General features: G+C 39.4%; 1 protein-coding gene across 11 annotated transcripts in view; it reads right to left on the bottom strand.

Annotated features, from left to right (window-relative positions):
* The window catches only part of CELF4 (CUGBP Elav-like family member 4), an 813,218-nt gene extending 791,757 nt beyond the window's left edge, over window positions 1-21,461 (bottom strand). For all 11 annotated transcript variants that reach the window (XM_054178999.1, XM_054179000.1, XM_054179002.1 and 8 more), the window contains exon 1: window positions 20,850-21,461. In XM_054178999.1, the coding sequence (XP_054034974.1) occupies window positions 20,850-21,129 (280 nt within the window). In that variant the 5' untranslated portion in view covers window positions 21,130-21,461. The remainder of the gene's footprint in view (window positions 1-20,849) is intronic.
* Between the last annotated feature and the right edge of the window lie 1,129 nt (window positions 21,462-22,590).

Raw genomic sequence — 22,590 nt, 5'->3', positions numbered from 1 at the left:
TGAGTTGGAGTGCCAGGAGTCCTCCCTGGAGAGAAAGCCATGATCCTCTCTTGCAAGATCCGAGCGCCAAGCTAGTGTGTGCAGCAGAACAGATAGGAACGAGCCACAACGTGGCAGCATTGTATCTGGTGAGTTGAAGAGACAGCGAGAGTCAAGCTAGGCTGACCTTGGTCCTGCCTCTATCAAATCTGATCTGATTTATTAGGATAGGGTCAGTGCTGAAGGAGACATACGAGCAATAAAGTTTATTCTCACGTACCAGTGCCTCAGTAAATATGTCTTTCTGAAGAAGAGAAAAATGAAGCAAGAAATTGGGGTGTCTTGATTGTCATTCACCAAAACAGGCTGGATTCACTTAAGCAAGAATCCAGCTAAGCTTCTCCTGTCAGGAAATGTCTGATCACAATCAAACATCAATTAATTAACTTTCTGGAAGATCTCAAAGTTCTTCATTAGGATTTTTTTTTTTTTAAATCCAGTTTTGTTGAGCAAAAATCAGAAACACAATACCCACAAGTTAAATGCCTCCAGTTTTTAAAATCAATCTCTAATTTACAAGGTCCATCTTGAAATACCAATTGCACTAGAGACCCCCCTCCCCAAAGCACATACACAATGAGCATACAAAACAAGTAGGAGCTAAATAAACTGACAGCCAGTTTTAATTTTTCTCTAGAAATGACTTGCTCAGCATCTACAGAGTAAACCAACAGCTGAGCTAAGAAAAATAAAGCCAGCTCTCCTAATTCCCAGCTTTCAACAACATCATAATTGTGTGTTAAAAGTCTAGATAGGGCTACGAATCACAGGCTATCCTTATAGCAGAACCTGTCGAGGTGGATAGCTTTTCTGTGCTCACACTAGCAGCTTACCTGGAACAGAGAGGGAATGAGGCATCAAGGCATGCCACCTGATTTTGAGGTCCATTTTCTCTGCAGTTCCTTAGAATGATTTCTTTGCCTTTCCTTCTCTACCCCTCAGAGAGAGAATGGCTCCCATCAGGAAAAGAAAGAAGATGCATTTGGGTTGTGTATTGAGCATGAAGCTGAAATCAGAAGAAGGGCTTCAACATCTGGACTTGGTGGGGGAGAGGAAAAGAGAAGAATTGAAGGGATCTGTGTAATAAAATAACAATTTGCTGTCACCTTAAGTATTGTTTAACACTTTATTTTAAAATGCTGACAGCTTTTAGACAGCTGCATCCACGACAGAAGCAGCCTGCTGGTGCATTGATAAAGTATTAAGACAATCATAGATCTGGGCACGATACAAAAAGGTGAGCTCTCCTTGAAGCTGAATTAAGGCAAAATGCACAAAGTAACCATTACCTGACAAAAGATCATTATGACACCGATGATTTTTGACCTCAGATCAAAAAGAGGCTAGGCAGTTTAAGGCAGGTGTAGCAAGCAGTGCAGCTAACTTATATATACCATTCAAGCAGTCATCACATTGCTCAAAGAAAGATCTGAAATATGTGAGGGAAGTATGGAGACACGAGGGGAAAACTAACAGGAAGTCCATACTGGGGAGCAGTGCAGCCTTGAGTCCTGCAGGATTACATTTAAATAGCTGTCGCCTTTACAGGTGCGAAGTCTGGGTGCAAAGCCCTGCTATTTTCAGTCTGCATAGTCTCATTTCAGATCCAGATCTGAGATCCAGATCTTCTGTTTTTAAGAAGCTTTTGCTCCTTCACTGGGATATCCTTTGGGTCCACAGCCCAGAGCTACTCTACCACCACCTTGTTGCAGAAAAATGTTGTCTCAGTAGAGGAATATCTCACTATGTTACCATGAAACATAGACACAGCCATACTGGTTTAAAGATGCCTAATGCCACAATACTTTTACTATCTTTCTGCTATATGTGTGTTTCTATGTATGTTTATATGTCAGTGTAACCATTTCTATATAGACATTTGTAATGCCTCTGACAGAGAAGGTTTGTCACCCTGATCGTGCTGCTGCAGTTTAAAATTAACACAATCCTGTAAAGTGTTAACTGTCATTTCCTGTGGGCTTTTAAGAGGGTCTCAGCAACTCTGAACTCCAAAGAACTGTGCTCCAAGTTAATGAGAAGTATGACAGACATATGCTATCAGCTATATGAGAGGGCATCTGGCATTTTGAAAAAGAGTGATGGAGAAAATTTAAATTGCCAAGACAATGGGCAACCTCTTCATGGCAAAGGTAGATGTGGAAATACAGGCAGGATCCAGATACTCACATCTACTCTGAGACGGGCTTACTATATGCCCTGCCTCAGTTTCCCTTTGATTTTGAGGTGAAAGATGATACTGGCTCACTACAAATCAGTATGATGAAAATGTTGTGGTCAACATTTCTGACATGAGGCTAAGTGATCCATTCTCTCTAAAGTGCAAATATATTTGTATTGCATCAAAGTCAAATAGATCAGCTTTTCTGCTGCCCATGCTGGTGCTCTAATGGAGATGAGTTGTCTGCATATTATCTCAGCCCAGTCTAGGAACACTATAAAGGAAAAAAGAGAACTCCAGCTCCTTCTTTCACTTCTTTCTCCCACCAGACGGGCCAAATCTTGATCTTATTTACAATGCATTAATTGTGGAAAAAATTCACAGGAGTCAGTTCCCATAAAATTACATGGTTATAACAGAACAGAATTCATCACCACATCTTCATAGATGGCTCTTAAACAGGGAAAAATGTTAACACCTCTTTTATCTTGATGGCACAAGATGGCTCAATAAATGTAAAGCGTGCATTATGTAACAGTAGAATACTATGGTATTGAGGGCTCACAGACCCTGAAAGTCTTTTCCACACACAAGAAGAGGAATTAAATAAGGAGAAAAACATATATTGAATAAAGTACTTGTTGCAGAATATTTTTTTAAAATACTGAACTGTGAAACCTAAAGTAGGGCAATACCCTCACTTTCAACAATACTTTGACTTCCTACAGTCAGCAGATGCAATATGCATAGGATTCAGAAAGATCCCATTAAAATTCATTAAACCATGTTTCCAGCTATTTAGTAAATTTTGAAGAAAAGAAACCTATTGCCTCTTCTGCTCCATACGATGGCCTCTTTGAATGTAATTAACCCTTCATTCATGGGTCTTTCTATCCAACTAATCTCCCACCCTGTGCCTTCTGATGCATTTTTAATACTGCAGCTAATACCACCACCTAAAATCCTCCAGCAGCCACTGTGCAATAGAGCTCTTTGCACAGGCAAGGCACTGTAAATCTCCATAAACAGTGCTTGGATGAACAGCAAATTCAGATAAGTGATATGTTCTTTTTCATGCCTCCCAGTTACAAACGGGGGATGCACTTCATCCTTCAAGGTAGATTTTCATCTTGGAATGATATTGGTTTTCTACCTGCCCAAGGGATTTAGCAGATGGGTTTGGAGAAGCTGGGCAAGAAGGGGTGCAAGAAGGGGTAACAGGGTATAAACAGTGGAATAATAAAGACAGAAGTAGTAATATACATGCAAATCAACTCCCAAAATAAAAAGGCGAAGACATAATGGATCCAGGGAAATCGAGATGTTATACAAATTGTCAACTTTCGCTGTCTAAAGTATAAAGCTCTGGTCATTACATGGTTGACAGAAACTCAGGACACAATCTGGTCTAGCCCTGAGTGTGATAAACTGTGACCAATTTCAGTTCGGAGCTCCTATTTACAGAGATACTAAGCAGCGAGGGGGGATTATATCACACAAACCAGAGTCTACCAAAAAATATTCCTGTCTACCCCTTTCTCTGTTCCCATCTGATAAATGAGCTGGTTTGTCAAACCAGGGAGTAGAGCTAGAGGGGCCAGGGAAAAGAGCTTGGTATACAAAAAAAAAAAAAAACCAAAACCAAAAATGAACACAAGAACTGAAAATACTCTGTTTCTATTTGCTTGGAACAAATCCATTCACAGGCCAAATCTAACCAGAATATGTAATCTGGAAGAAATAAATCAGGAAATAAATATTTTTAAAATACAAGGAGAATCTCAGTCCAATCCACACTGCAAGGTGTTCAAAGTACACAATGCTTTTTTTAATTATTTCAGTGCTCTGTCACAGCTATGAAGGAGTGTTATTTCTGAGTCACAGAATTATGCTTTTCACTTGGCTTCTGTAACACCCCTACGCTTAATTATTTCATCTGAACTGCAGATTTCCACTGATCTAGCAAAGCATTTAAGCACCTGCTGAACTTTAAGAACCTATAGCGTTCTCAAAGGCTTGCCACAATATGAATTAAGTGCAAACTTTGCTGGATGGATTGCTCTATACCATAACAGTATTTAATCTCGAAGGGATACAGATCTTTTTCCAAGGGGTTCACTGCTGTTTAGTACATCGATCTAAAATTTGCCCATGAGTGTATGTGCCCTGTTTATTGAAGACTTTGATGTATCTGTTTGAACTCAGGCACAGTTTTTCTGATCAGACTTGGACAATTCGTAAAGGACTAATCTTGGCACTGCAAGATGAGACTCAAAAGTTACAGTTTGTGTATTGGGTATGAATATCACCCTAAGTCAACCTGAAGTCTGCCTGTTTAATACAGAAAAAAAAATACCACTACCTTACTCTACCAAATCAAAGTACTTTAAAGAGAAAGGAGAACAATTGTGTTTAAAATGCACAAGACACATACGTAGAAGATGAAAATTTCAAAATATACTACATGTTTTACTTTATGGGAAAATATTATTGTCCCTGTTTTTCCAGAGATGGAAAGGGAGGGAAAAAAATGTATAGGCACTCAATTCTGCAAAATTTGTGGACCTGAGTGGCAGGCTAAGTGCTTCATAGCAGGATATGGGAAAATATCAGCAACTGAAGCCAGAAATCTGGTCTCCAAGCTTGTTGTTCAAAGACATGCAACATACTGTCCTCCTACCTAAGAAAGAGTAACAAGTACACACTAAAAATTTAAAGGTTAAACACTCACATAGGCTGATACGTTATCTGTTCCACACTCCGCGGCACTGGGCAAGTTGCCTGTAACACCATGGAAATTTGTGTACAAGTTAACAGCAAAGTTCAGTTGCTGTAAGAAGATGTGTATGGATTCACTTGCTTTAATTATTTCCATGATTTAAGTGTTAGGCACATGGAAATTAATCTGGGAAATAGTCAAAAAAATCTGCACAAAGCTGGGTCAGATGTTGCTAAAACAAGCTGGCTGTAATGAAAAAGTGCAGCTTTGACTCTCTATCTGATACCAACACACACAAACACACAGGTACACAAAAATGGCCACGGTTATTATTTTCATTATTATTTATGAACACAGATGAAAAGCCAAAGGGGACCTGGTAATGCACATAGATGCTGATTAGCTGGAGATTATATTGATGATGTAATAAAAAATCACTTTGTCTCTTAAGCTGCACCAGGACAATCAAAGGGAGATTAGATAAAAATCAGAGAGAATGAAAAATAGACAGGAAAAGGTACATGGTAAACCGTAATTCCCTGCAAAATGTTCTATCTCTGAGCACGAATGGTTGGAATAAATAAGGGCTGGATGGTGTAAATACAGCTCAAATATACATAAGAAGTAAAAGAATGTGGGTTTAAGTGTGTATTATTTATCGATAGCAGCCAGATATGTAAAATTACCTGAATGGGTTTGTGGATCCACACATATACATACTTACATGCACACACCTTCCTAACTGATGAATAGATGATGAAAGTGAGCAATGGAGGGAAAGCGTTGTATTTGAAGAGAGACAGATGGACACAAAAAAGCGTATGGGGTGAGCAATTAAAGCATAAGAGAAATTATCTGAGCAAAAACGATGTGAACTTGTGGGAAAAAGCAACTCAGTCTCTAGACAGAGTGAGAGATGCAGATGTAAATTTCTACATATGCATGTATTTACCTAGACATATACCAGTGTGGGTCCCTGTCTGAAAAGTTCCCTCCAGCAACAAAAAAATCCCGATCAGAGAGAGATGGGAGACAACTTTCTCCTCTTTGCTTGCTTGAAAAGAAGCAGAATCCAAAGCTGCATACCCAACATAGTTTTAAGTTTACTGACCATGTTTAATATTTGATTAAACCCTTGGCATAGCTGACTACCCTGATCTATCTGATGCTTTCCCTTGTAGTAAAGCAAAGCCTAAGAGTAATAGCTGTCCTCTGACTACTGCTGTCTTATGCATACGAGTACTATTTTGCCTCTTCTGAAAACATGCTACCTGTTTCTGGATTCTTTTCAGCTGTTACATATTTTCAGTTATGCTTCATGAAGTCAAATGAACAAAAAAACCAAACAAATGAACAACAACAACAAAAAAACCCAAACCAAACCAAAAAAACAACCCAAAACCAACCAACCAACCAAACAGAAAGAAAAGAAAAAAGGAAGAAAAACAAAACCACAAACAAAATGCTTCTCCCAGACATGGAGCGGGCTGCAATTTATTTGTAGTTGAGAGAAAAATCCCTGCCTTCCAAAGTCTTCTTTGGCTTAAATATTTCACCTGGTCTCTCACTGTACTTTTTGTCTGCAGTTTGCATTATTACTTGCTAATTACATTAGAAAATGCTCATCAGCTTGCTCTGCAGCTCAGGGATGCTTGTGTGGTTGCCCACACACACACACACACACAGCAATTTTATAAATAAATCACAGTCACAGGGGTGAGGAGAGGGCATGTGGTGCTTCATAAGGGAACATAGCAGCAAAAGAGAAAGAACATCTTCAGGATAAAAAAATAAGGACTGTCAGAGCTTTTCTGCAGAATTTCTTAACACCTGTGAGATGGCCACTGCTGTTATCAACAAAGGTGAGAGGACACCAACCCAGGCTGGTTTTCTGTGGCCACCTAAGTAAGGAAATGTCTAATCCCTTAACACAGACAAGAAACAGGCCTAATTAATCAATCTACATGTTTTATACCTCAAATGAGACAAGGTTTGCCAGGAGAAGTAGTATCTCTTATTAGATCAAATTATACAGTTGGAAAAAATAGGCAAGCTTTCAGGCACAAAAAGATGTCTGACAGGTTTTTCCCAGCTATATAAGCTGGACTAATAAAAGATGTTACCTCTTCCTACAAATGTTGTCTCATTTATAACCTTAAACCATCACCACTAAAGCTACAGTATGATTTCTACCTCATATACACACAGAGTTCTTTGCAAAGCTGGATATCGTAAATTCAATTCTCTTTACACATAGCAAGCTCAGGAACATCAAGGTCTAGGAACGGGATCTGGCAGGACACAGAAGGCTAGTGAGAGGGCTGGACTAGAAACAGTTTTGTAATCCTTTCCTACCTACCTCTGAATGTAAAAGACTCTGGTGTAGCATGACTCAAAGGCTTATTTAGCCTTCTTGCTTTAATTTGGGCTTTCTAGAGAAGAGTCCTGGAGCTGAAAGGTGATTATGTTTCAAAATAGCAGGGAAAAATATTTTTGCAAGAAACTGAACTGTAGTACCAGAAGAGGCTGCCAGGAATAGTTAAGACTAAGATCATGTTTTTGAGAATTCAAAGGAAAATGTATGCAGCATTTTTGTTCAGGTGTAAGAAATCTGCTGCTGTTTTTAATGAAACAAGAAAAGTCTGGGGTTTGGGGCTTTTTTTGTAAGGTACAATTGCATTGGTGAAATTACGAACTTATGACACTGGGGGTTTTTGTTGTTTTTCTTTTTTAACTTTGAAAGATGATATTGAGCTTTGAGCTCTAGAAGAAGAAAACAACAACAACAACATCTTTTCTATCTACTCTCTCAGTCAGTTAATATAGAGAAGTATATACACACATTTGCTGATCTGTCTGAGCATGTGTATACTTAGTGGGTGTGGGTCCTTCTGCTTTTTTTATTTTTTGGTCAATATGGCTCCCTTTTCCCAAACCCTGTCCAGGGAAGAGCTGAGAAAAGAGAGAAAAGGTAGCTAATATTGTCAAAGAGATTGGAGTGGTGACTCATGACACAAAGAGGTGAAGTGTTCTCTACAGCCAGCAACAGCACAAAGGCAGAACGTCGGTGCAGAGTAGAACTGAGGGAAAAGGAGTTAGAACAGTTAGACTTGGGAAGAGAAGATGAGGACCTGGTCTTGGATGAAAACCCAGTCAGCAAGAGCATAGCACTTGGAATGCAAACAAGGATAGAGAACTGAGCCTGAGGAGCAAGCTTCTTGCCCAGCAATTGGATCAATGTCTTTGCCGAGTAGCAGCGAGCAGGGTCACTGGACTTGCTGGTAGAGCGGCCATTCTTTTTGGATTAAGAAGCTGCTGCCAGAAGTCTTGTCCCTGGATCAACATAGGGGAGAAGACAGGGGAATGACACACCTACTGGGTAACTGCTTTTATGAATAAACTTGTAAAATCTAATTCTACCAGCACCTCTCTGGCCTTTTTCAATGAGCCAGTCAGCTACAAACGATCATTTAACAGCACAAAGCAGCCGTTATATGGGAGAACAGATTGAGGCTAATACAACACAGGTTCCACTCCAAACAGGAACCCAGCATTCTTTCTTTTTTTCTTTTTCTTTTTTTTTTTTTTTTAAACTCTGTCTTTTTTTTTCTTCCCCATCTGCAAACACTGTCAGTAAAGCTGAGTAAATATATAAATAATTAAACAAACAAATACTTTCCCTGCTGCCCCCAGGCTTTTGAAATTGAGACTTCGCTGGATTTCAGGCAATCAAACAGCATCACGTTCGCACACTCACACTGCACGTACACTTCCTTTCCACCTTTGACAGAATATCATTGACTTGAGTGCACTGTGATGATTTCAAATAGACTAGGGGTTAGATAATGTACTCCACACACACACATATATAGACACACACACTCCAGGTCCTCCATTTGTTTTTTAAAAGACATAAGCATGTATGGGACAGAAAGACACAAAACTCCACCCCCACATACATTGCAATCGATGAATTAACTAAAGCTACAACTGAATAATAAAATTTTAAAACAAGTGGACAAACAGACAGGGAGCTTTATTAATTTTCTTGCCAGTTCCTTGCAGTGGGAGATCATCTAAAGCTCCCCTATAAATGAAAATATTTCTAAATTGATTTTGTTGTGACTGGATACTCAGGATCACTGGACTCTTGTTTACTCCCCAGAATAAGCTATTTCTTAACTAGCGGCAGTGAGAACTCCCTTCTGGATTAACTTGCTCTGCCGAAGTCAGGGACGTTTACATTCCTACTTAAGGATTCACGAAGTGTCTGTCTGTTGTTTGTGAGGCTGGGTCGGAGTCTAACTATCGACTTCAGAGAGCTTTGGATCGGTCCTCAACAAAGGGACGACAACTGCCAATTCCATCTGCCCATCCTGAGGGCAGGAGTATACTTGTCTAGAGGGAACTTGCTCTTTTTACTGACCCTGTGAAGGCAGATACCTTCGGCTTGACTCAAATTATATTGCAAACAATAGGTTTGAATCAGGCCCTTCAAGAATAAAGGTGGGATGCAGCCCTTCATCAAACCCTTGAGCTTTGCAGCTCCCCCAGTTGCCATAACAATGAAGAGTATATATGTGATTCACTAAAAGGAAAAAAAAAAAAAAGTCAAGATCCTGAATCAGTGAATGATGAAATTTCTGTAGACAGAGAAATTAGAAAGGCTGAATTCTACTCACACAAAGAAAACAGGCAAAATTGCCAGTGACCCTTTCTTGGCAAAGCAGGGACAAATACACATTTACAAGTGAAATGAGCAAAGCTAATTTTCCACCTCCCTACCATGTGTGTTTTGAAAGCATATTTTTCTTATCTGCACTGAAATGGGCTCTGATGTAACATGTTTGTTTTCTGAGATGCACCAAAACTTTGAGGAAAAAATACATGCCAATTTTATGCCATTAACTTTTCCCTCTTAAAAAATTAAATATATAATAATTAAAATAATTGCAACTGGCCCAATATTGCAGATGGGGAAATAGAAGATCAATAGCTCACTGGAGCCAATGAGAATCTTTCCATTGATTCAACAGGTTTCAGATCAGGCCTGAAGGCACTGAGCTTAAGTGACTCCATCAGAGAGTGTAGGTGAGTAATTATCCACCGTGTGATTAGAATCCAGGCATCCTCTCCCACCAGATAATACCCTTCCTTTGAGTGAAGCTGCAGACACAGTCAGCAATTTAAAAGGGGCATCTCTGAATTATAAAAAAAAAAATCTGGAAAGAATATTAATTCTTGCTTTTCCCGTTTGTGTATTTGTTTGCCTAATTTGGTGCTAAGTTTTACTAGTAAAATGTAAAACTGAAGACCATTCTATCACCCTTATGTCCTGCAAGATGTTTATGTGTGTTTCCTTTCAGTGTTTCTATGTGTTAGCTTGCCCTTTTTATCCCTTCTCCATCACTGACTAAACTTAAATTGTTTGTGAGATACTAACTTATTTGGTATCAAAAGTGTCTTGAGTCCAGACTCTTGCAAATAAACATGCAGCAATGGTATGCTTTTAAAGATTTTTCCAAACAGTATTTGTTGGTTGTCTTTCCCATTCCTCACTTCCATTCCCATTTTTCTCATTTAATGCCAGTATCGTGAATGAGATTTCTTTTTATTAACAGAAAAAAAAGGGGGGGGAAATAATACAAACAAACAAAGATAGGAACAGGAAAGCAAAGAAAAAAACAGAATAAAATCTGCAGAATATGATAACTGAACAGCAATATATCATCATAAAAGAGGGTGAAAAATTGCATCTTCATCTGTGTATTATTGAAGATGGAATACAATCATACAAACTGTTTTTAAAAGCAATTAAATTCTCACAAAAGAAAAACACTTCCCCTATAAGCAGCAAGAGAGTATAATGAAATGCAAACTATCTTCAACTACTATACGGAAACTGGAACGAGACACTTCAAACTGAATGGATAGCAGAAGTCAGCTAATGTAACCAGGTAAGAAACCCTATTTCTAAATCAGGAGTAGTTAGGAAATTCAAAAGCAGGAAAGTCTTTGTACCTGGATTTAGGTGAGAAGCAACCTTAAGGCAAGCATGTTGCATGCTATCAGTCCTTCCTGTCTCAATGAGTGGTTATCTTGCAATATTGTCAGCAACTTAGAATCCAGTCCAAACACGGCTGCAAGCCTGAAGACTTCGTCAGGCTTTAGAGTAGGTCTGTAGCTGCTGTGCAAAGACCTTCCCAGTCAGCTGTAGATTATCCATATCACGGAATACACATTAGTTCCACCTGCTTCTTCCCTCCATTTATTAAATACTGCTAAGGTATGAAAAAATAAAATAAATCAAGAACTTCCATTGCATTGCTGCATTGAAAAAGAGCTTTTTGGGATTAATCCTATTCTGACAGAACTTGTTTCTCAAGCAAAGCAAGCAGTATCCTATTTCTGTCTTGCCTGCAGGAGGTAGTAAAACCGAGTTTTCTCTGGGTTTGCTTTCAAAGTGGAGCAAGCCAATTCAACCTACTCAACCTACAAAGGCATCTTCCTCTACATTCTCCCCCTCTCTCATATACTGTTTCAAAGAAATGCTTCTTTACCTTATTACACTATTAGAATCAATCAATATTATTAATATTACATGTGGGCAATTCTGTAAATTCTTCATAGTTCTCCTCCCTTCCTGTTAACTGCAGATACATTACAGAGTCTCTGGTTAGACTGGTCAACCAGGCTATCGATAGTGTTAATAAGCAATATCTATATTGTGACCTTTGCTCACAGAACTGAATCTATCCTATAAGGCTGTCAGATTCCTTAAAGAAGTATTGATAACCTCATTACTGTATTGGTACATAAAATTTTAGGTGTCATTTTTCACTCACCCTCAAACATCTAGTAACCTAATTTCTTTTTTCTATTTTTTTTTTCCCCTTCCTAAAGCATTGGCCCTTTTACAATTGATCAAATAGTGAATTAGAGCATTATAGAGAGGAAACATAATCAGGGGATTTCTACAAGCACACTGTGATATATCTTTTGATCTTCTGACAACCTTCATCCCTCTGGATCCTAGGAAGGAATCACTGTTTTATAGGGATATTATTAGGCTGATGCTGTTTTATATGTCTACCTGCAAGAAGACACCAAATCCAAAAAAGATATTTGTGTGCATTTGCAGTGAGTGATGCATATTATGCGATGTGAATCTATCCTTAGAGACCTAAAAGGAGAAGAACTATGTGCAAATGTAAGTCTACCCTTTCAATACATGCGTGCATATACAGTCTCTGTGTGTTATATACACAGGCATTTGAATTAGAGACAGGCCAGATATGTGGTCAGATTTCATCAGAACAACTATGTCTGCAAAACCCATTTTTATTCTGTTTGAGGAAGATTCATGACCAGAGTTATCAGCCCCAGCAAACTGGGAAGTCAGATAGGATGCCTGTAAAATATTTTGGAGACTAAGGCATGATGTACAAATAAACCAGAGATGGATTGATTAAGTGTGACTCTATCGTTAAATTAGTATAATGAATAAACAGCTATGTATCATACTAAACTCTACATATAATTCCAGTAATGGCTTGTTAAGTCACCTGCCATTTTCACACAACAATATGATTTCTGTACTGTCTTTTAGAAAGGAATTACTTAGAGAGTTTTCTCAACCTGTCTGTACTGAATTAATATTTTCAACAATATTCACATATCATAAATGATTATAAGTTTGTGTGATACACAAACATTGCAGAAACTTTTGTCTCTCTGCATATGCACTTTTCACAAAAATAAAGTTCATTCTTTGCTGCATCTTTCATGCAACTCTTTTGTCTTATGTTTTCCAGATTTAAATAAGGAAATTACAGACCTCAGCCACATAAAGGGAAAGAATAGCCTGCATTGCAAACTTGTCTCTACTGCACTTTGGCCTATCAAATGGTAAGCAACTTTCTGGCAGCAAAATACTTTTAGAGACCTAGCAGCCAAGGCTCCTGTCACCTACATCTATATATCCCTGGAGGCATTAATATTGTCAACAAAGCCATCTATGAAGCAGTTAAAGTTAAACAATGATTGTCCATGTTCAACAAATGAAGGAGAAATAAACAGATAAGGGTGAGGTAGATCGAAATCTGCATGCCTCATTGGCTGAGCCGTCGGATATTTCTAATGCATCTGAAGAGTTTGTTACTAAGAACCTGTTAAATATCTTTAAACCTTTGATCTGTAGCCAGTCTTAACAAAGGTGACAATTAATTAAAGGATAGTGCATTGAAATAGAGTTACATCACGGTCAGTTTATATATACTGTCCAAAGCTGGTTCACAGAAGTCACTGTCAATTAAAGTCTTCTTGAAGTCCAGTTCATTATCAATTTTTCCCCCTTGCCTTGATCGATATTTTTGGCTTCTTCTGCTTGACAAACCTAACACAATGTCTATAGCTATATGTCTTGCCATTCATTTACATGGAATAAATGGCCATATATGATTTATTTTTAGCTACTATGTATGGTCAGGCACTTTATTTGAGAGGTTTAGAGCTCTCATTCATCTTTATTTTAAAGAGCGACAATAATAAGCCCTTTCTTCCTTCGAGGGGATGTCAGCTGGATATAATGAATGCAGAGTAAAAGCTGCATTCACCTGTGTGTGCATTCAGGCTGTGGCTCACAGTGACAAAAGCAAACAAATGTAATATCTGTGGTGACATCCTGACTCCAGCCCACATCAAGCAGTGCAGCACAGACAAAATGACTCAATAGATCCTGCGATCTCCAAAATACGATAATGCATCCTGAGTAGTTGTGTAGAGAGAGAAGCCCCTATAACATATATTGCATCTCAGTCTGCGAAGTGACAGTGGAAGCCATAACTTTAACTTGCCATGGTTATTATGTTTCCTTCTTTCCCGGTGCAGATTTGAATACATAATGGTCAGTCTGCCATGACAAAACCCAGCAACAGTTGTATGGACATTGGTGGAGAAGTTTAGTGAGTGAGAAATGTGGCAGAGGTCAGTTGCTTTTGTCAGTTGCTCAGCTTTGTTCTAGTTTTAGTTTTACTTACACAAATAAAGCTAAGTTAAAGGACAAGCCAGCAAGTGCAGGAATCTGTAGCATTAACTTAAAAGTGTGGTGGTTTGCTATGTAAATCCACAAAGGAATACATAACACTGAAAAAGTGAAGCCTACGCCAGGATTTCTAAATGTGAACCCCCCAAAGTGATGGCAAAATTCTCACTGACTTCTGCCCAGCAAACCGGCAATAGGCCTTTGCTCCCTAGGCAAAGATGATGCTGGGATTAATGAAGTATCAGCCTATTTGTTACGGCCAGGATTCAGCTTTGTTCACTTAGCACCTCACCTCCTTAGTGCACTCTCTTATGGGGTAGAAACTAGACAGCATTTGGTGGATAGATCTTGTTGAGCTCTTCAGCGTCCTCATTTCATAGAATATTATTCTAAGGCTATAGCCAAAACGTACATGAAATTTTTAGGCATCTGATGCTTTTTCTCTATTTAAAATGCAGGTAAATGGCCCAACAGCCTAGATCATCTCCCCCACTTTTTCTCCCTTGTAACAATTACTTCCTGTCACATAACCCCACCTCAGTTCACACTTGATTGACAGGAGGGACAGTAACAGCTTCTTTAGTGTCGTTATGGTCTGTTGGGTCAGTGCGACTGGTATGCATGCACATAGGGTGCACATGGTAAAAATAGCCCGACGTCTTGCTGAGAAACGTTGTTTGGTTATTTCCATCTCTTAAGACTAGGGGAGACCCTCCTTAGTCATCTAACCCTTTCTGCCACTTATACTTTACCACTGTGTGTAAAAGCTCCTCTGCTCACACTCCTCAACAGATGGACTTCACTTTTTTGTTGAGAGCAAGACACTTTACACAGTCTCACTCACTCTTTACCCAGGCAAATTTTCCAGATACTCTCTGACAACTTCTTTCGAAAGACTATTCCATCACCTGCCCAGCTTTTATTATACTAAGCAATTTGAATCCTCTGCTAAAGAAAGCCCTGTCTGTGGCACTGGCCACTGGTCGATGCAGGATACAGGACCAGACGAAACATGCTTTTCATCCACGATGACAAGGATCTTCAGATTTTCCCCCTACACCAGTGCTGATGCTCCTGAGCTATTCTGGCTGAATATAGGAAAACATAACCAACCAACCAAAAAAGAACAAACCCCAAAACAAACAAACAAACAAACAAAACCACCAACCAAAGCAAACAAATTATAAAAACAAAAAACAGAACAAGAAACAAACCCAAAACCAAAACACAAACGAAAACACAAACTGTTGCCTCTTGCTATTGTTATACCTCAGAAATTAGATGGTTCCTCATTCACTCTTTAGTTGAAAACTCATTTTGGTCAAATAGGTACTATGAAATTTGGTTGTTGTCAGCAATATTTTTTTTTTTTTGTAAGAAAAATGCTTGAAGGAACCAGTATATGTAGATATTGAGGGACAAAACCAATTATAGTCCATGATGTATAAGAAAGGTAAGTTTAAGCCAGAGAAAGGTAGAAGAAACAAAAATTCTAGAAACAAAAATGTAAATTTCCTTTTATCCCCACATTATGCAACTTTAAAACAAATCTGTTCTTTTAAGGATGATTAGTTGATACGGTAGTGGGGCTAGATGAAGAACAGCTTTCAGTGCAAAACTTAACAGCCAGGCGACAGATCCAAGAAAATTGAAGTTTGTATTGGAAATGCTGACACAACCATAACAACTGCATCATAACTGGCTGCAGCTGCTTTTAGAAACCAGAATCCAGGCCCAGATTCCTGAAAAAAAAAAAGAGTTAACATATAGCCACCTAATTTATGAAGCAATCTGGGCTATCTGTTTGACATTATGAAAACAAATACATGCTCATCTGTATGGGAGATTAAAATGTACAGGGGGTTGTTTTTTTCCTCTCTCTTCCATCAAGCTATCCAATTGCACTTTGATTGTTTTAAGGGGTTGTTTTTAGATCTAAGGCATAAAGTGTCCTCTGTTTTATTCTAGCTTATTTGTGCATTTACCTCCCTAAAACTTGTTTGGTTTACTACCATACTAAATGCTGTATGTCTTGCTTTCAGCCAGGCAAGTCTTATGTTTCAATTATGGAGGAGTTTATTCAGCACCTGTATTGCGCTGTGCTTCTTCTCAACTAAATTTCAGTTTCCCAAAGGCTATGTGCATGAATGTGTATACATCTCTTTTTATTTTTTTCTGTATGCATACATACACACAAATATATACATTTATGCATATATATATAAATATATCATCTTAATGTTCATTTTCATTACACCTTTGAATTTCTGAGATATGACAAACCTTCATATACATCCTTAGATCTAACAAGGTTTTAATATTTCTATCATTTATCTTTGTAATCATATAGAACAGAATATAATTAATGGAAGCCAAGGTGTCTTAAATTTCAAAATTATTTGTATTTTTGAGAAGGTAACCCAGCAAAGGAACAAGGCTATTCTTTTCTTATTGCGCTATTTCTAGCTACAGTGAATGCTTATCAAGTGAGGTTCGGGTCAGGTTGGAATGAACACCACTGTAACCACAGGACGACAATGGTGATTTCAAGGAGGTTTTAGGGATTTTTGTGTGCGTTCCTCCCAGTCCCTAAATAAAGGTTGAAAGGTTGTTGTAATTTTCAGGACCCTTGCTTTCCTGCTGCACACTATCTCCACTCTTTAAGTGCACTCGCTTTCCTGTGTTTCAGTAAATCTCAGTTAAGTGTGGAATGTTGATATTTTCTGACTTCCTAAGTAGAATATTATGGAGATGTGTTTTTTTCAAATTAAAGCATGTTCTATGCCTTGAGTACAAGCAAAGTTAGATAGAAAAGGCCGTTTAAACCTATGGGGATAGTCCTATATTTATATTACATTAATTCATAAATATTACACTAAATACCACTTCAATTGGCCTTAAATGACTTCAAAGGTAATGCATTATAATATGGCTGTCCTGAGAGCACTAACCTTTATATCTCCCAGTAACTCAACCTTTAAGCATACTCCACTGCTAGATAAGAAGGTGGGGGGGGGGGGAAGAGGAGGGGGGTGGGGCAGGGTGTGTGTGTGTGTGTGTGTGTGTGTGTGTGTGTGTGTTATGAATGAATGGATTGTTAAATTGTTCAGGTGTGAATAGCTAAGTCCATGCATGTCTTTGTGTGTGTGTGTGCATGTGTGAACACATGGGTGGGTCAGCTCAGCCCCAGTAATTTCTACCTGAGGATATCAGCACACAGCCTACCCAGCCCTAGAGCTAAGTGCCAAAGCAGGAGCCTGTTCCTGCCCCGTTTGGAGAGAAGTGAAGACAGGGGAAAGAAACATGTAGCAGTTGCACTTATGTCATTAAAGTGTGCTTTCTTGGGGACCTGGTAAGCCTTTCCTGCTTTCCTTCACACACTGCTTCCCCCGTATCCTTTCCTGTCTTCACACATCTGCAAGAAAATAGTGTTCCCTTACCCCTTCCCTCATAATTGTCCTGGTATCAGCCAGGGCTGCTGGTGAGGGAACCTGGGACTTCACTTCCCTTTTGTGGTAGTTTTTTTGGAGGGGTACATAGTAACGTACTTTTTCTTAAGGTCCTTAAATTTCCTCTTTTCCTCTTGCTGTACCGGAGTACCACAATAGGATCTCTTAATATTTTCAAGAATACACATCCTGTGTTCTCATTTCAGTGGATTTGTAAGTGAAATAACTGTGGTTACTATATTTTCATTTTAAGGTAATCCCTACCTCTTTTCTCCTCCCAACACAAATCTACATTCTCCCCCTCCACACCCAAGGTTTGCTCTCCATACACTTAAATAAACTACAGCCCACTGTTAACCCTTCAGGGTATACCAGTGTCAGTGTCTCATTCTCTGGATTAGGAACGAAATCAACTGAGAGTGATGAATCAATTCATGTGTAAGCATTATGCATCACTTGTAGAAAGCATCTTGGGGTTTCATATTGCCATTCTACCCCTGAGAGACAAGTTGGTCTACCTGAATGCAATTCTTCACCTATGCTTGAAAAGCAAAGCCAAAATAAGGAGATCTGAGTGAATACTATGCTTCACGTATCTGTGTTTAGAGAGAGGAAAATATATTAAAAATAAATTAAAAATTAAATAAGATGAAACATAACTATTTTTAAAAAGCCAAATGCAGTTCTCATCCTTCAAAGCCCCATCATGGTTTTTGACTTAATAATAATTAATCACAACTGGTAAGAAAGTAATTTTTTTTTCCAGGTAGCCAGAGGCACATTTTTATCAGGATTAGCTAATAAATCAGTGGCATTGCTAGAAAAGATTTCAAACTCTTCTCGCATGTACTAAATAAAACCAATCTCTGAAACATTTGCAATTTGGTATCTACTGAAGCTTTGCTCAAACCCTGCCTGTGAAATAACAATGATCATTTTTCCTTCCAAAGTCCAAAACTTCTAGGAGGTTAAAAATTACTACTTCTTTCAAGATGAACTCATGCAATTCGGTTTGATGAGGTGACAAGATTTCCCACCTGGCTTTTTTCCTAAGTTGCAAATTTAGAACAGAAATGAAGTGAAGGGAAATGAAGTTAGTATCTTCCTTAATTCAGGAATATGTGTTAAACACATCCAAGCAAGATAAATGATCCCTCTCTCCCTCCCTCCCTCCCTTCCTTGCTGTCTCTGTGAACACAGGCACACAGTAAAGAAACACTGAACTGAAAGATGAAGTATTCACATCTACAAAGCAGAAATTAAAGTTAGTGCATAGACTGATTAATTACAGGTTTAAGATATAGCATAACAAATGAATAAAATCTTATCAACAAATCAAAATAACCTCTTATTGTTATTAACATGCTTAATTGAGGCTTTAGCTCAACGATTTCCTCTACACTAGATTAAGTGATTCTCTACAGTGTAGCTTTTATTGTTATTTTACAGAAACCTTAGGTAATTTTTTCAAACACATGCGCACACACAAGCTCAGTGGGTACTCTCACTATGCCTCATCTATTAGATGAAACCTCCCAGGACCTTTCTATTTCTTTCCCTGTGCTTACTTAGTACTATTTTTATTGTTATTATTAATAATTATTATAGTATGGATGCCATGTTTAAATGACATCCATCAGGTCTTGATGTTGTTTCTAAGAAGGTAGTCTGAAGAGAAAACAAGGTTTGAAAGGGCTACATTGATCATTGTAAATATGAAAAGGGTGTTTGAAGCAACCAGCAAGAAAGGAAGGGAGAAATATCTTATAACTTCAACTAAATCGCCAGTCCCCAAGCCTTGAACATTTTCTGTAGCCTGTGCAAAACTGGTACTTTGCACTTCAGGGTGTATTTTCATTCACATTTCCTGAGAGTGGGAGAGAAGAGGGGAGTGAGTGGGAAAGGGGAAGAGATGCCTGCTAAACATACTGTTAAGTTCAAGATTTACAACTCACCAAGGCATCTGGAAAGCCGGAAAGACAGTAATGCCATTACCAGTGACTCTCCCTGTCAGGAGTCCACCAAGCTGGAGCAGACACTGATACTGAACCTTTCCTGTAACAGATGTAACTTCAACTCCTCCTGTGGCCCCCTGCAAAACCCTTTCTCCTCCCCTGTTAAATCTGGAGTCATAACTCAATCACTTCTAACCTGTTTTTGTGTGTGTGTGTGTGTTTTGTTTTGTTTTTTGTTTTTAATCAGTAACTACATATCTAATGAAATAAGCACGTACACACACACGCAAATACATATACAGAACCTGAATTAATAAAGTGGCTTGCTTTGCTTCTGGGTCTCTTCTTCTCCTAAGTGGGGCTATCACGCATATTATCTTCAACTTCCTCCCAGCAAGTCCTACTTTCTTATCCAAGGATCCGAGCATCTCTCCCGTACTACACACACCCTCTCCCACTCTCAAAACGTAGTATCATCTAATCTGAAATGCACCCCCAGAGAGCTTAAGCTAAGCAAGGAAAGGAACGGGAAGAGATGTAGTGTGCAAGGCATCTCATGGGGAGTACATGTCCACTGCCTTTAAAGAAAACCTAAAAAGTTCCCGGGATGGAGTTTGGACACATTAAAGTAGAGATTGGAATATGACTGCTCAGAGACTTCTCCCTTCTGGAACTAAAATGACACTCATCTCTTCTGTCTCATCTTCTCCACACACACACCCCTGCCCCACTTGAGATAGCTTTTTTATTTTTTTTAGCTGTTGTTTATATCTCTGTTCCCATGCTGAACAAAACCAAAACAAAATACTCCCCTTCTCAAGCAACTCACTTTCCTCCACCTCTGACGAACTAGATTACAGCTCTAACAGCAGTAAAAAGGGAGGGAAAAAAGATAAAAGGAACTTTAAAAAAAAAACAACAAACCAACAACACAAAAAACCCACAAAAAACCCCAAAACAAAACAAAAAACAACAAAACTAAGAAAAAGAAAAGGCACCGGGGCCAGATATAGTTGTAAAATAGGGTCTTCCTAGCCCGGAGCTAGCACACGAACAGACACACGGACATACACCCCTGGATGGAAAATGTGCAGTTCCCGAAGATAAATAAGGAAATCCACTCCCGCTCCCTCTTTCAGCACCGCCGCGCGCGGACAGCTGCCTGCCAGCGCGGCTTCCTCGAGCGGCTGCGTCTCACCCCTCAAAAAACCGAGAGGAAGAAGAAAAATACTAATAAATTAACCAAGCGGAGCTGACTCCTTGGCTCTTTTCTCTTTCCAGGAGGGTCTATTATTTCTTTGCTTGAACCCTCAGGCTGCCGCCTCCGCCCCCGGGCCAACCAAAAATGAAATAAAAATGAAATGAAATCGAAAGGAAAGAGAAGGAGAGACCTAGAGAGGGAGAGGGAGCGGGAGCCTGCCTTCCTCTCTCTATCTCTCCCGGGAAAGTTCAGGAGGTAACTCACCTTTGTGCATGCCAGTGAACCTGTCCTTCAGCACCGTCAGTTCATAGATCTTCCCGAACTCCTCGAAGAGCGGTTTGAGGTCTTTCTCGTCCAGGTTACGGGGGATCTGCCCAATAAAGAGCTTAATGGCATCGTGGTCCTTCATTGGGATGGTGGATGGGTTTCCGGGACTATGGTTTAATCCGTTCATATGCCCGTTGGTGCTGGGGTTGCTGTGATTGCTACTCAGGCTGGTATTGTCTGGTTGTCCGTTTGCTAACGTGGCCATCTTTATATACATAGAGAAAATCTTCTTTCCTTTTTTTCCCCCTCTTCTTTTCTCTCTCCCTCCCTCTCTCCCTCTCTCTCTCTCTCCCTCTCTCTTGCTCTCTCGCTCCCTCTCCCTCTTTCACACACACACACACTCACACACACACACTCCTCCCTCTCCGTCTCTCTCTCTGGGTCTGATCTGATTTTTTTTTTACATTGAAGATCTGTGTCCTTTCCGTTTAAACAGGCTGGATCGGTTCAAATTCCCAGCCAGACTAGGGGGTGGGGTGTGAGTGTGTGGATGTGTGTATGCGGGGAAAGGAGGCTGGGGGTGGGGGATTGCTTTTGCCTCTACTCTGGCTAAACCCCCTCCTCCTATCCAACCACCCCCCTGTCTGTCTGCCTAGGAGAAGCTTAATGGTATCTTCCAACACAGCCCCCGGCTATAAATAGCACTAGGCGCATGGCTCTTTGAGAGTCAGTCAATTTCTATTGTGCCAAGTGAGCAAAGGGGAACGGTTGCGTTTTTAGGACCAACGATGATGATTTTTTTTTTCCTTTTCCTTTGTAAGCCCTCCGATCAATCGATGTCGTTATAATTTCAGTGATCATCGGGAAATCTGCCTTTTTATTTGAGAGGGGGAAAAACCCAAACCCAAGGTGTTCTGACTTCTTCCTATTATATCTCTTATTTATTATTTATTCTTATTATGATATCGTAAATGATAATAAAAACTGTTCAGATACGGACGAATCCTCAGGCTCAGCGGTTACTTTTGGTGTCGTTGTTGTGGTTGTGATGTTACGAGATCTCTTTACTATATCTGTTCTTGTTGCATATAAAAAATGCATGCTCTTTATGATTTTTTTTTTATAATGATGGTAATGATGACATCAAGCTAGGAAAGGCGCAAATTATGTTACTGTATCGCTTCGAGAAGGAGATTAAAAATATCGAGATGACTATTAAGTTTCATGCTGCCGATATTTATTTTACGTACAATCATTGTGGGCGTTACCTCCTATACTAACTGCGTGTGGTGTGTGTGCATGTGTGTGTGTGTATATTGGAAAGGGATTGATAAGATTTTCTTTCGCGACTTTCAAGCCGTCAGGATATTCTGTCTCTCTGATGGAAACATAAATCGTATTTTGTAGTCATCAGGGATCGGGAGTTGCTTGTCCGAACAATGCTCCCTAGACAAAGTGTACTGTATGGTGAAAACGAAATCAGCATTCATAGCATCTGGAGGTGGGAAGAGCAGGGAGGCTCGGATTAAGGACACAACTCCCTCTTGTCCCCCAAATAATAATAACTTAATAATAAGTAATCCGGACAGTAACTGAATAAGGCTCTGGGTGTGCTCGGAGCAATTTTTCTTTTTTTTTTTTTTTTTTTCCTATTTTTCCCTCCCCGCCCCGTTCCTCGGTTCCCGTGCAAGCTGTGCGGGGATGAAGCTCGGAGAAACATCAGCAGGCGAGCTCGGAA

The sequence above is a fragment of the Dryobates pubescens genome, chromosome Z (genome assembly GCF_014839835.1).
Source record: "Dryobates pubescens isolate bDryPub1 chromosome Z, bDryPub1.pri, whole genome shotgun sequence".
NCBI lineage: Eukaryota > Metazoa > Chordata > Aves > Piciformes > Picidae > Dryobates > Dryobates pubescens.
Note: the sequence above shows the minus strand (reverse complement) of the source record. Positions and strands in the feature narration are given on the sequence as shown.